Raw genomic sequence first — 14,606 nt, forward strand, 5'->3', positions numbered from 1 at the left:
ACATGTTGGCTTCAATGATTCTTTTCATTGATGTTATTCCTACAAACATTTGCTTTTCCTCCTTGCACTTAATATTTCAACAGAAACTCCCAAATGAAAACATTTTAATGGAATTACTTTTTTTCATTCGTGAAATTATCATTACCCAATACAGTAACTTAACAATGACATATAATAAAAAAATAGGTCAAAGCTCAGTGGGTGAACTGAAAGAGGTTACAAAGCATAGAGAGAAAGTAAATAATGAGACAGATACTAAATAATTTATATTTAAATGAATCACTAAAATAATTAATAGGGCAGTTACAAGAAAATCCTATGCACAGAAAAATGATTGTGGAATTTATTGTCAGAATGAGTAGTAAAACAGAACAAAATTATCTTTAAAGGAGAATCAGCAAAGGTGCATTGAAGTGAATATCATTAGACTATGCAGTAATGTAAAATATACTATGGTTGTATGAATAATAATTGGTAAATGTTTCTCGTAACTAATTCATATAAATCAATGATTTTAATGAAAATAAGAGTCATAATGGACACAAAATCCAGTTCTGATTTGTTATTGTCAGCTTTGTTGTACTGCACAAATTACCCAGATCATTTTTCTATGTGAGGTAGCATATATAATTACATCCCTCCGTCAACAGCACTTGCTGCTGAAGGAGGTGATTAAATGTAGATTTATTCAACACCTCTGTTCTATTCAGACATATGTTCCTAATCTTGCTTGGTTCATCAAATCTATCAGCCTCTCTTCCTCTCGCTTCAACCTGATTTCCAACACAGCTATGCATTGTGAATCTTATGTTTCCTTATGTTGTGTTATTTTGCTGTACCTGCTTGTCACTTGACATGAAGCTGTCTTGTTCCAAATTTTTGGAGTCGTATAGCTTTCCTGACAGGGTAACTGTGAACCTACAAGTACGTTTCAGTTCACAGGCCTGACACGATGTTTTGAATCCTGAATGCTCTTTCACATGAAGATTAGGATAACAATCTACACGCTCCTGTAAGAGTAGCAAAAAGAAACAAAATATTTGAACAAGAAGATTTGGGTCCATTTCATCACTACTGTTCCCCAGAAAAAAAAAAATCAGGTTCAGAGAAATCCAAGAAAAATGTCTGTATCAAATTGAGATTTAAACTCTGAATGAAGAAATGATTTTTGTATATACAGGACAATGGAATGAGAAATAAGAGACACCATTTACAACCATGAAATCACAAGGTCATACAGCACAGAAACATGCTCTTCAGCCCACCAACCTTAACCTTAACGCACCCCCTTACTGTAATTCTGTCTCATATTTTTGTTATTCTTTTTTACATTTTCACAGTGGTCTATTAACTTAATAACCCACAAGTCTTGGATGCAGGAGGAAAGATGGCCAGGATATTTCAGAACCCAAATGGTCAGACTTGCTCCAGCATACATCAGATTAAATACTTCTACTCATTAAAGTTGCAAATTCTTAAGTTCATGAAGATGACAACGGAGCATTCAAAACCTACAAGTAAAATGAGGGTTTCACCAAGTACCAATGCTCCATCCGCCTGAAGAAGTGAGATCTCCCAGTGGCCACACATTTTAATTCCACATCCCATTCCCATTCTGATATGACAATCCATGGCCTCCTCTAGTGTTGCGATGAGACAACAATCAGATTGGAGGAACAACACCCTATATTCTGTCAGGGTAGCCTCCAACCTGATGGCATGAACACTGATTTCTCAAACTTCCAGTAATGGCCCCCCTTTTCACCATTCCACATCCTCTTTCCTCTTTGCCACTCTCTCACCGTATCTCCTTGCATGCCCATCACTCCCACTGGTGCTCCTCCCCCTTTTTCTTTCTTCCATAGCCTTCTATCCTCCATCATGGACAGCCCCTTCTCCAGCATTGTCTCTTTCACCAATCAACTGCCCAGCTCTTTATTTCATCCCTCCCCCTCCCAGTTCCACCTATCACCTTGTGTTTCTCTCTCCCCTCCCCCATCTTTTAAATCTACTCCCCAATGTTTTCTTCTCCAGTCCTGCTGAAGGGTCTCAGCCCGAAACATTGACTGTACTTTTTCCACAGATGCAGCCTGGCCCGCTTGGTTCTTCCAGCATTTTTTGTATTCTATACATTATCACAACTGGTCTTACAGTGTATCCTTCCAATTTACTTGTAGTGAAAAGGCATTTTCTCTCATATAAGGACATAAGATGTGGAATCTGGTTGAGATTTACTGGCCTGCAGTCCTCCTTTACCTTTCAATAAGATCATGCTGATTCAAACATATGTCAACATGACTTTCCCAATCTCTCCCCATATTCTGTGAATCTTCTGTAGTTCAAATACCTGTCAATCTCAACATTCTGGCACCTCAGTTCTCTACATAGAGAGTCATAAACCTCTGAGTGTAATTCCTCTATATGTCCGATGCCCTCTTATTCTGAAACTATGCCCACAGTTCTAGGCACCCTCAGAATGGAAAATATCCGCTCAGCATTCATCATATCAATTCCCCACAAACCGTGTTTCAATGAGATTACTACTCGTTCTTCCAAACTCAAATGTGTCTAAGCTCAAACTGGTCGACCTCTTTATCCCAGGAATCAACCTAGTCAATCTTTTCTGGATTGCCTCCGATGCAAGTTGCCCTTCCTTAAATGTGAAGACCAAAACTATGCAGTGCAGTGCCACCAGCACATTGTTAACCTCATCAAAACTATTGTACTTTCATCATTCATGGTCCTTGTATAAAAACAATCAATATTCTTCTAGCCTTCTTAATTTCTCATTGTCCCACATGCCAGCACTTGTACTTCATGTATCTTTTGAAGTCTCATTCTATTTAAGGAATAATTTCCTTTTTCACTTTCCTTTCTAAAGCGAGTAAACTCACATTTTCCACACCTCTTCCAAGTTACTACAGCAGGCATCCATAACCAGGCAGCCTGCTATGAACTCCTGTAAAAGGATCGACAACAGCAACATATACTTTACAATGGACAATGGTGCTGATATTTTCTCTGTGAAAAGATTGATCAGGTATTATGAGGGTCATCCATCAATGATAGCAGCATTTCTATCAGTGCAAAGAGCTACATACATTATTCAGATGAGCATTAAAGCTATTAATATCAAGGCCAAGTGCATTATTGAAGGAAAGGGTTTCAACTTTATTAATATTCAAGAAGTATCACTTCACCACAAAAGTATGCATGTTGCTGGCTGTTAGCAATGATGGGTCCAGGAGGTGGCTCAACATTTTTCTGACAGGGAACTCTGGGTCAATGGCTCTGAGAAGACAATAGCCAGTGATATTTATATGGGGCCTTTAATGCAGAAATAGCTGCAAATTATAATAGGGCCAAGCCAGACATAAAGCTTGTCAATGTAGGTTTTAAGCAAGATTTAAAAGGAAAAGACTGAAATGAGGGAGAATGTAAGACAGCAAACTACAGTGTTAGACAATAGTGACAGAAGCATAATCCAAACACGAGGAAATCTGCAGACGCTGGAAATTCAAGCAACACACACAAAATGCTGGTGGAACACAGTAGGCCAGGCAGCATCCATAGGAAGAAGCACTGTCAATGTTTTGGGCTGAGACCCTTCGTCAGGACTAACTGAAAGAAGAAATAGTAAGAGATTTGAAAGTAGGAGGGGGAGGGGGAAATGCGAAATGACAGGAGAAGACCGGAGGGGGTGGGGTGAAGCTGAGAGCTGGAAAGGTGATTAACAAAAGGGATATAGAGCTGGAGAAGGGAAAGGATCATGGGACGGGAGGCCTCGGGAGAAAGAAAGGGGGAGGGGAGCACCAGAGGGAGAACAGGCAGAGTGATAGGCAGAGAGAGAGAGAAAAAAAGAGGGAAAAAACTAAATATATCAGGGATGGAGTAAGAAGGGGAAGTGTTCATGCCATCAGGTTGGAGGCTACCCAGACGGTATATAAGGTGTTGTTCCTCCAATCTGAGTGTGGCTTCATCTTGACAGTAGAGGAGGCCATGGATAGAATATCAAATTGGGAATGGGACTTGGAATTAAAATGGGTGGCCACTGGGAAATCCTGCTTTCTCTGGCAGACAGAGCGTAGGTGTTCAGTAAAACAGTCTCCCAGTCTGCGTCGGGTCTCACCAATATATAAAAGGCCATACAGGGAGCACCGGATGCAGTATACAACACCAGCCGACTCACAGGTGAAGTGTCGCCTCACCTGGAAGGACTGTCTGGGGCCCTGAATGGTGGTGAGGGAGGAAGTGTAAGAGCAGGTGTAGCACTTGTTCCACTTACAAGGATAAGTGCCAGGAGGGAGATTGGTGAGAAGGGATGGGGGGGGGGGGGGAAACGAATGGACAAGGAAGTCACGTAGGGAGCGATCCCTGCGGAAAGCAGAAAGGGTGGGGGAGGGAAAGATGTGTTTGGTAGTGGGATCCCGTTGGAGGTGGTGGAAGTTACAGAGAATAATACGTTGAACCCGGAAGCTGGTGGGGTGGTAGGTGAGGACAAGGGGAACCCTATCCCGAGCGGGGTGGTGGGCGGATGGGGTGAGGGCAGATTTGCGGAAAATGGGAGAGAGGTGTTTGAGAGCAGAGTTGATGGTGGAAGAAGGGAAGCCCCTTTGTTTAAAAAAGGAAGACATCTCCTTCGTCCTGGAATGAAAAGCCTCATCCTGAGAACAGATGTGGTGGAGACGGAGGAATTGCGAGAAGGGGATAGCATTTTTGCAAGAACTATATCTACTATCTAGTATCTACTAGAAGCCTACAGACTTTCACAGCTACCTGGACTATTCCTCTTCCCACCCTGTCTCTTGCAAAAATGAACACCAGGATCTCCCAGTGGCCACACATATTAATTCCACGTGCCATTTCCATTCTGATATGTCTATCCATGGCCTCCTCTACTGTCAAAATGAAGCCACAGGTTGGAGGAACAACACCTTATATACCGTCTGGGTAGCCTCCAACATGATGGCATGAACATTGACTTCTCTAACTTCCGTTAATGCCCCTCCTCCCCTTCTTACTCCATCCCTGATATATTTAGTTTCTTCACCCCTCCTCTTTTTTTTCCCTCTCTCTCTGCCCATCACTCTGCCTGTTCTCCATCTCCCTCCGGTGCTCCCCTCCCCCTTTCTTTCTCCCTAGGCCTCCCGTCCCATGATCCTTTCCCTTCTCCTGCTTTGTATCCCTTTTACCAATCACCTTTCCAGTTCTCAGCTTCACCACAGCCTCTCCGGTCTTCTCCTATCATTTTGCATTTCCCCCTCCCCCTCCTACTTTTAAATCTCTTACTATCTCTCCTTTCATAACTGACAAAAGGTCTTGGCCCGAAACGTCGACAGTGCTTCTCCCTACAGATGCTGCCTGGCCTGCTGCGTTCCACCAGCATTTTGTGTGTGCTGAGGCATAAACCTCAGTATCCACACATGGGTGGATGCACGGGAAGCAAGAAGTTACAAAGGGCTGAGATCAGTTGAAGGACCTAAATGGTAATAGATAAAAACAGACTATAGCTCCAGGAGAAAGGAGGATAGGGGTTGGCAGAGGTCATGGCTGTTGGAAAGGAGTGATAGTAGGATGTAAAGAAGTAAAAACTGGGCCCTTGCATAAATAGCTGCAGCAGAATTGCGGAAAACTGAATCGCGTTCAATGGGAGAAGTTAGGTGAGGAAAAATGAAGGTGCTTTGGAAACAATGATCCAAATGGTCATGACAGAAATTAAAGAAAATGAGAGAATGTACTGGGGTCCTGGCAGAAAATGCACGGAAGGAAGTGTTACTAAGGTTGGCATCAGAGTTGTTGGCTACACACAGCCAATGATGGAAAATCTATCGAAGACATTGAGACAGTTAGGCTGAGAAAGGGAAACATCAGAGATGAAGGTAGAACTGGGGCTGAAATTAGTAATACATTGTTTGACATTTTAAAGTTGGCAATAAAAGCACAAGTGGCACCCACAATCATCATTGTACTGAAGAAAGAGGATGGTAAGACTGGAAGATATAATGTCAAAGAAAACTACTAAAGGTAGTTATAGCTTTAAGATTAAACCCAAGACTCGTGAATTTCCAGAACAGTATCCATTATTGGAACCCAATGAATAGAATTACAGCATCATTGTTTATTTTATCCCAATTATAAAATTGTTATTTTTATTGAGTATTCTATTTCATAATGTAAGCTGGAATTTATGCCTCAGGACCACAGGAATACTGAAAATTAATTAACACTGGCAACATGAATGAATCTATATAAAACTACTGCCTAATTGCAAGTCAACATGGTGGGTTGGTGCTCAGAAAGGCAATGTTTCACTGGCAACCCTTTAACTTGCATGTGATTTCCAACTTGTGGTACAATTTACTCCTTGTTTCACAGTGAATGAAATCCAAGTGCATTTTGGGGGGGAGTGGTGGCGGTGGTGTGTAGAGGGGGAGTGGGCGCGCACGGAGAAGGGGGTGCACGCGTGGAAGGGGGGGTGTGGAGAGAGGGGGGTGGATAAGGGAAACCCATGCAGACACCTTCCTCTGGCAGCAGTGAGTGAGAGGCTGGTAAACGGTGCCAAACACCTGCTCCCCTTTATGATTTTAATCTTCCTCCACATTTTAATCAACAAGAAATGGAGGCAATCATGGGCTTGAGGCTTCTTGACCTCCAGGCCACATCCTTAGCTTGAAACCTCTTGGAACTCGCTCAAGGACAGCAAAGGACCTGATCGCTCAATTGGCCCAAAAGAATACCACCAAAATGTAGATCGCAGGCTCCAATTATAGCAGAACCACATTTGAAAGAAAAATAAGTGAAAGTAAGCAAAACATAAAGTCTCTGGCTACCTTCAACATATCACCTGTGGAACCAGAGAAGCCAACACATTTAACCACTGTTACACCGCCATCATGAACATAACCCACACCATCCTACATCCACACTTTAGAAAGTCTAATCACCTGGTATAGGCAGAGACTAAAGACCCCAGCACCAGTGCTGAGAACCAAAAAGGTATGGACAAGGGAGGTGGAGGAGCGCTTAACAACTGCTTTGAATTGGTGAACTGGACAATATTCAGAGATTCATCTTCCAATCTGAATGATTATGCCACAGTTATCATTCACTTTATCAAGACTTGTGAAAATGACTGTGTGCCTTCAAGAATATACCAGACATACCCAAACTAAAATCTGTGAATGAACCAGGAGATTTGTAGTCATGGCACTTATGAACAGTGTTCCAGAATTATACAAGAAGTCCAGTTACAGTCCATGGAAGTCTATTTTAAGAGTGCAACAACAATTCCAAATGAAGTTAAAGTCAGAATCAGGTGGACACCAGCTCTGGCAGGGTTTACAGGCGAAACCTCACATCAAGTGAGGGTGTGACACTTCACTCCCAGAATAGTTCCATACCTTTTATGCATGCTTTGAAAGGGAGAATAAAACTACACCTGTGCAAATCCCTGCAGTATCCAGTGATCTCTGTCTTAGAGTCTGACATCAGATCATTTTTCAAGAGGGTGAACACTCGTAAGGCATCAAGCCCCAAAGGTGCACCTGGTAGGGCACTGAAAACCTGTACCAATCAACTGACTGGAGTGTTCAAATACATCTTCAAACGCAAAATGCTGCAGTCAGAGGTTCACATCTCCTTCAAAAGCAGGGCAATCATATCAGTGCCCAAGAAGAGCAGGGTGAACTGCTTCAGCAATTATAGAACATATAGAATAGTACAGCACAGTATAGGCCCTTCGGCCCACAATGTTGTGCTGACCCTTAAACCCTGCCTCCCACATAACCCCCCACCTTAAATTCCTCCATATACCTGCCTAGAAGTCTTTTAAATTTCACTAGTGTATCTGCCTCCACCGCTGATTCAGGCACCAACCGCTCTCTGAGTGAAAAACCTTCCTCCAATATCCCCCTTGAACTTCCCTCCCCTTACCTTAAAGCCATGTCCTCTTGTAATGAGCAGTGGTGCCCTGGGAAAGAGGCACTGGCTGTCCACTCTATCTTTTCCTCTTAATATCTTGTATACCTCTATCATGTCTCCTTTCATCCTCCTTCTCTCCAAGAGTAAAACCCCAGCTTCCTTAATCTCTGATCATAATCCATACTCTCTAAACAAGGCAGCATCCTGATAAATCTCCTTTGTACCCCTTCCAATGCTTCCACATCCTTCCTATAGTGATGCGACCAGAACTGGACACAGTACTCCAAGTGTGGCCTAACTAGAGTTTTTTAGAACTGTATCATTACATCGTGTCTCTTAAACTCTATCCCTCGACTTATGAAAGCTAACACTCCATAAGCTTTCTTAACTAACCTATCTACCTGTGAGGCAACTTTCAGGGATCTGTTAACATGTACTCCCAGATCCCTCTGCTCCTCCACACTACCAAGTATCCTGCCATTTCCTTTGTACTCTGCTTTGGAGTTTGTGAAATGTGTGCAGGATAGTTTTTTGCAACAATAGTATTTTTAGAAGTACCGACTAGAGATGGGGCAGTGTTGGATCTCCTATTAGGGAATGCGATAGGTCAGCTGACAGATGTATGTGTTGGGGAGCACTTCGGATCCAGTGATCACAATAGCATTAGCTTCAATATAATTATGGAGAAGGACAGGACTGGACCTAGAGTTGAGATTTTTGATTGGAGAAAGGCTAACTTTGAGGAGATGCGAAGGGATTTAGAGAGAGTGGATTGGGTCAAGTTGTTTTATGGACAGGATGTAATAGAGAAATGGAGGTCATTTAAGGGTGAAATTATGAGGGTACAGAATCTTTATGTTCCTGTTAGGTTGAAAGGAAAGGTTAAAGGTTTGAAAGCACCATGGTTTTCAAGGGATATTAGAAACTTGGTTCGGAAAAAGAGGGATGTCTACAATAGACATAGGCAGCATGGAGTAAAGGAATTGCTTGAGGAGTATAAAGAATGTAAAAGGAATCTTAAGAAAGAGATTAGAAAAGCTAAAAGAAGATACGAGGTTGGTTTGGCAAATAAGGTGAAAGTAAATCCGAAAGGTTTCTACAGTTATATTAAAAGCAAGAGGATAGTGAGGGATAAAATTGGTCCCTTAGAGAATCAGGGTGGTCAGCTATGTGTGGAGCTGAGGGAGATGGGAGAGATTTTGAATGATTTCTTCTCTTTGGTATTCACTAAGGAGAAGGATATTAAATTGTGTAAGGTGTGGGAAACAAGTAAGGAAGTTATGGAACCTATGACAATTAAAGAGGTGGAAGTACTGGCGCTTTTAAGAAATTTAAAAGTGGATAAATCTCCGGGTCCTGACAGGATATTCCCCAGGACCTTGAGGGAAGTTTGTGTAGAGATAGCAGGAGCTCTGACAGAGATCTTTCAGATGTCATTAGAAACGGGGATTGTGCCGGAGGATTGGCGTATCGCTCATGTGGTTCCATTGTTTAAAAAGGGTTCTAGAAGTAAGCCTAGCAATTATAGACCTGTTAGTTTGACATCAGTGGTGGGTAAGTTAATGGAAAGTATTCTTAGAGATAGTATTTATAATTATCTGGATAGACAGGATCTGATTAGGAGTAGCCAGCATGGATTTGTGCATGGAAGGTCATGTTTGACAAACATTATTGAATTTTTTGAAGAAGTTACAAGGAATGTTGACGAGGGTAAGGCAGTGGATGCAGTCTATATGGACTTCAGCAAGGCCTTTGACAAAGTTCCACATGGAAGGTTAGTTAAGAAGGTTCAGTCGTTAAGTATTAATGCTGGAGTAATAAAATGGATTCAACAGTGGCTAGATGGGAGATGCCAGAGAGTAGTGGTGGATAATTGTTTATCGGGATGGAGGCCAGTGACCAGCGGGGTGCCTCAGGGATCTGTTTTGGGCCCAACGTTGTTTGTAATATACATAAATGATCTGGATGATGGGGTGGTAAATTGGATTAGTAAGTATGCTGATGATACTAAGGTAGGTGTTGTGGATAATGAGGTGGGTTTTCAAAGCTTGCAGGGAGATTTATGCCGGTTAGAAGAATGGGCTGAACGTTGGCAGATGGAGTTTAATGCTGAGAAGTGTGAGGTTCTACATTTTGGCAGGAATAATCCAAATAGAACATACAGGGTAAATGGTAGGGCATTGAGGAATGCAGTGGAACAGAGAGATCTAGGAATAAAAGTGCATAGTTCCCTGAAGGTGGAGTCTCATGTAGATAGGGTGGTGAAGAAGGCTTTTGGAATGCTGGCCTTTATAAATCAGAGCATTGAGTACAGAAGTTGGGATGTAATGTTAAAATTGTACAAGGCATTGGTAAGGCCAAATTTGGAATATTGTGTACAGTTCTGGTCACCGAATTATAGGAAAGATATCAATAAATTAGAGAGAGTGCAGAGACGATTTACTAGGATGTTACCTGGGTTTCAGCACTTAAGTTACAGAGAAAGGTTGAACAAGTTAGGTCTCTATTCATTGGAGCGTTAAAGGTTGAGGGGGGATTTGATTGAGGTATTTAAAATTTTGAGAGGGATAGTTAGAGTTGACGTGAATAGGCTGTTTCCATTGAGAGTAGGGGAGATTCAAACGAGAGAACATGATTTGAGAGTTAGGGGGCAGAAGTTTAAAGGAAACACGAGGGGGTATTTCTTTACTCAGAGAGTGATAGCTGTGTGGAATGAGCTTCCTGTAGAAGTAGTAGAGGCCAGTTCAGTTGTGTCATTTAAGGTAAAATTGGATAGGTATATGGACAGGAAAGGAGTGGAGGGTTATGGGCTGAGTGCGGGTAGGTGGGACTAGGTGAGATTAAGAGTTCGGCACAGACTAGGAGGGCTGAGACGGCCTGTTTCCGTGCTGTGATTGTTATATGGAGGTACAGGAGCTTGAAGACACACACTCAACGTTTCAGGGACAGCTTCTTCCCCTCTGCCATCAGATTTCTGAATGGACATTGAACTTATGAACACAATGTCACTATTTTGATCACTAATTTATAGGGTTATAGTGTAGAACATCAAATTTCACCACATATGGCAGAGATAGTAAATGTTATTCTGGTTCAACCCAGGCAATGTCCATCCCAGTTTCACTCACATCCACTGTGATGGAGTCCTTTGAAAGGCTGTTCATGGCCAAATTCAACTCCTGCCTAAGCAAGAACCTGGACCCACTGCAATTTGCCTAACACCACAATAAGTCTACAGCAGATGCATTCTCACTGGCTCTCCACTCGGCATTGAATCACCGGAATAATAGCAACATGTATGTCAGGCTGCTGCTTATTGATTACAGCTCAGCGTTCAACACCATCAGTACCTATCAACAAGCTCTAAAACCTGTGTCCCTGTACCTCTTCTTCAACTGGATCCTTGACTCCCTCACCAGGCGACCACAGTCAGTGAGAATCAGAAGCAACATTTCCTCCTCACTGACACCACCGGCACACCTCAAGGATGCGTGCTTGGCCTACTGCTCTACTCGCTATACACCCATGCCTACATGGCCAGGCACAGCTCAAACTCAAAGTACACTGAAGATGCTGGGGTCAAAGCAACAGTACATCATGCTGGAGGTACTCAGCAGGTTGGGCAGCATCTGTGGAAAAAAGCAGTCAACGTTTCAGGCCGAGACCCTTCACATTGACAGCTCATTTCCACGGATGCTGCCCGACCTGCTGAGTTCTTCCAGCATGTTATATGTGTTGCTCAAGCTCTATAAATTTGCCAGTGACATAACTATTGTTGGTAGAATTTCAGATGGTGATGAGGAGGCGTACAGGAGTGAGATAAATCAGCTGGTTGAGTGGTATCGCAATAATAATCTTACACACAATTTCAGCAAGATCAAGATATTGTGGACTGCAGGAAAGGAAGTCAAGGGAACACACACTATCCTCATTGAGGGATTAGTAGTGTAAATGGTGAGCAGTTTCAAGATCCTGAGTGTCTACATCTCTGAAGATTTAGCCTGGTCCCCACATATTGATGCAATTACAAAAAAGGCACAATAGCAGCTATATTTCAATACGAGTTGAGGAGGCTTGGCATGTCACTGAAGGTGCTAGTATATTTTTCAACAGATGTATCATGGAAAGCATTCTAATTGGTTGCATCACTTCCCTCTGGTATGGAGGGACTACTGCACAGGGTCGGGAAAAGCTGCAAGAAGTTGTAAAATCAGCCAGCTCCATCATGGGTACTAGCCTCCCCACCATCATCAAGGTGGTATCCATCATTAAGGACCTCCGTCAACCAGGACGTACCCTCTTCTCATTACTATCATCAAGGAGGAGTTACAGGATCCTAAAGACATACACTCACCATTTCAGGAACTGCTTCTTTCCCTCCTTCGCCATCAGATTTCTGAATGGACAATGAATCCATATACACTACCTCATTTTTTAAAGACTTTTACATTTTGTACTGTTGCCGCAAATCAACAAATTTCACGACGCCTAGCAGTGATATTAAACCTGATTCTAATTGAAAACTCATTTAATACACTATTTACACATTTAAGATATACAAATCATTCTTTTCTTTTTCACCTTCCAAATTTCTTGCTCGTACTAAACTATTAAAACTCATTGATTAGTTTGAAAAAGTTCTAAGATTTGCACTTCAGAAAAATATAATCAACTGCTTCCACCTGAGTTCTAAGATTAAGTGGTAGTTTTCAGACTGAAAAGAGCTACTCTGTGAAGTCAGATTTTTCATATTCAATCTTCTGAAAGATCATGTCAGCTATTTGAAGCAAAATAATGTTCCACTGCAGATTACAGCCTAAAGTAGTATCATTTCAGCAACAGAAGTAGGTCAATAATTGCAGAAGAATAAAGTATACGTACTTCTTGATCTATCAGGTACACCGCAAGCTGATGATGTTCTTCCTGATCATCAGGAAGATATATTTAGATTGAAAACCTTTGATTGAAGACTTCAGTACTATCTGTGAGTTGCTAAGCAACAAGAATTGCTAAGCTAATGCAATTGATGCTATTTCTTCTTTCCTCTGACAGGATTATCTGTAAGCAACTGTCAAGCTGCCTCATTGTCCTAATGTCTCTTTCAATTGGTCAGGACTTATAATTAACTTGCTTCATTCTGCTATTTTGGTAACTACAGGGTGAACCAGAGCTTGCTGATATAGGGGGAAAACAAACTCTGATGATTAAACTTACACAGGACAGGGGAAGTGCACTCCGTTTGTGTCTTTACCTTTGTTCCCTATAAGGCAACAATACTTCAAGTAACATGATCACAAGGACTATTTTCCATGGTTTGTTACTTTGTTGCAGCCTCAGCTGATTGTTTCAGTATGCAGTTTGAATAGGAAGACAATCTGGAGTGCACAATTTCACAGCAATTCAAGATGAATCCTATCCTCAATTCCCAGAAATAAGTTAAAACATTCATATTCTTAAACTCACCTTATAGCGATCTTTCCACCGGCTTGTTGACTTTAAATTTGTAAGACGCGCATCAACACAGCGCTCATCCAAATAACTCAGTGATTTCAGCATTTCCTTTGCATATTTCTTCGACCTTCTTCCTTCTATTGAAGGTCACAGTGAAGAGAACAAAAAGATAATAAGATACCAACTATCAGAGCAAGACAATTATATAGCCCCCCCCCCCAACATATTGTCGACTGATTAAAAAATATTATCGTATCACAAAGGTTAAGTTACTGGGCGAGAAATACACAGGCCTTGTTTCTTGATACAGAGACATTAGCTCTGGCTGGTTCACTAATGAACAAGATTATGTCAGACATTCCTGCTTTGCTCCCAATTTCTCCCATAAGTCAACTCCTGCAGTTTCAGAAGATCAAAGGAGGCCTGGATATTGCAAAGTCCTGTAAAGTGGGACTTGCAGTGAAGAACAACTGTACCTCAAGCAGTGAATCTTGAATACATGATGGGCCTGAACTGATGGCTGATGGCAAAGGCCTTGATAACTATTACTAAATGTCTATTGATCGGACATAGAAGTTAAAATAAATATTAAAAAAGGTTAAAATACCATAATCTGATAAGACTAAATTGAAAGCAAAGTAAAATAAAGGTAAATAAATAAACCAGTTACTTCTAATGACATTTTTGATTAAGGTCATTAATCCAGCATCCTTGACTTAGAAGCTTGCCACGCCAGAGTGGGAGATTGTACATGCCTGCTTTAGGGCTCCAATTCATTTCAAACTCCATATATGCAGGCACGGGTGTCTAAGAAAGCATGCCCATGGGAACAATATCTCTGGCAGCTCTCTACAGAAATGGCAACTAAAGATAAAGATGATTTGGCTCAATGCCTTAAAGGAAAGAAATCTGCTGCCTTTATCTTAGCTGTTTTACATGTGATTTCAGACCCACATAAATGTTCATACCCAACTATCGTCTGAAATAGCTCAGCAAACTGAGGGTACTTAAGAATGGACATTTTTTTCGTCTGGTCAGCAATTGCCACATCTCATACTGAATGAAAAAGTCTGATGTTTGCAAATTTTATACGTAATTTGTAATAAAACCACAATTAACATCCTTTCTCTGTTCCTCTGATAAGATCATTTTGGGAGCCAATCCTCAAACTGTTTGCAGATCTTGTGCAGATGGCTCCCTGGCAATGATCCAGGGAAAGAATCAGGCTTCATCTC

The 14,606-nt window shown here is 41.7% G+C and overlaps 1 protein-coding gene across 4 annotated transcripts in view; it reads right to left on the bottom strand.

Annotated features, from left to right (window-relative positions):
- ccdc82 (coiled-coil domain containing 82) overlaps positions 1–14,606 on the bottom strand; it is a 67,203-nt gene that overhangs the window by 38,420 nt on the left and 14,177 nt on the right. For all 4 annotated transcript variants that reach the window (XM_059964659.1, XM_059964660.1, XM_059964662.1 and 1 more), the window contains 2 exons: positions 13,384–13,508; positions 840–1,010 (listed from right to left, as the gene is read on the bottom strand). In XM_059964659.1, coding sequence (XP_059820642.1) covers positions 840–1,010; positions 13,384–13,508 — 296 coding nt within the window. The remainder of the gene's footprint in view (positions 1–839; positions 1,011–13,383; positions 13,509–14,606) is intronic.

The sequence above is a fragment of the Hypanus sabinus genome, chromosome 3, assembly GCF_030144855.1.
Source record: "Hypanus sabinus isolate sHypSab1 chromosome 3, sHypSab1.hap1, whole genome shotgun sequence".
NCBI lineage: Eukaryota > Metazoa > Chordata > Chondrichthyes > Myliobatiformes > Dasyatidae > Hypanus > Hypanus sabinus.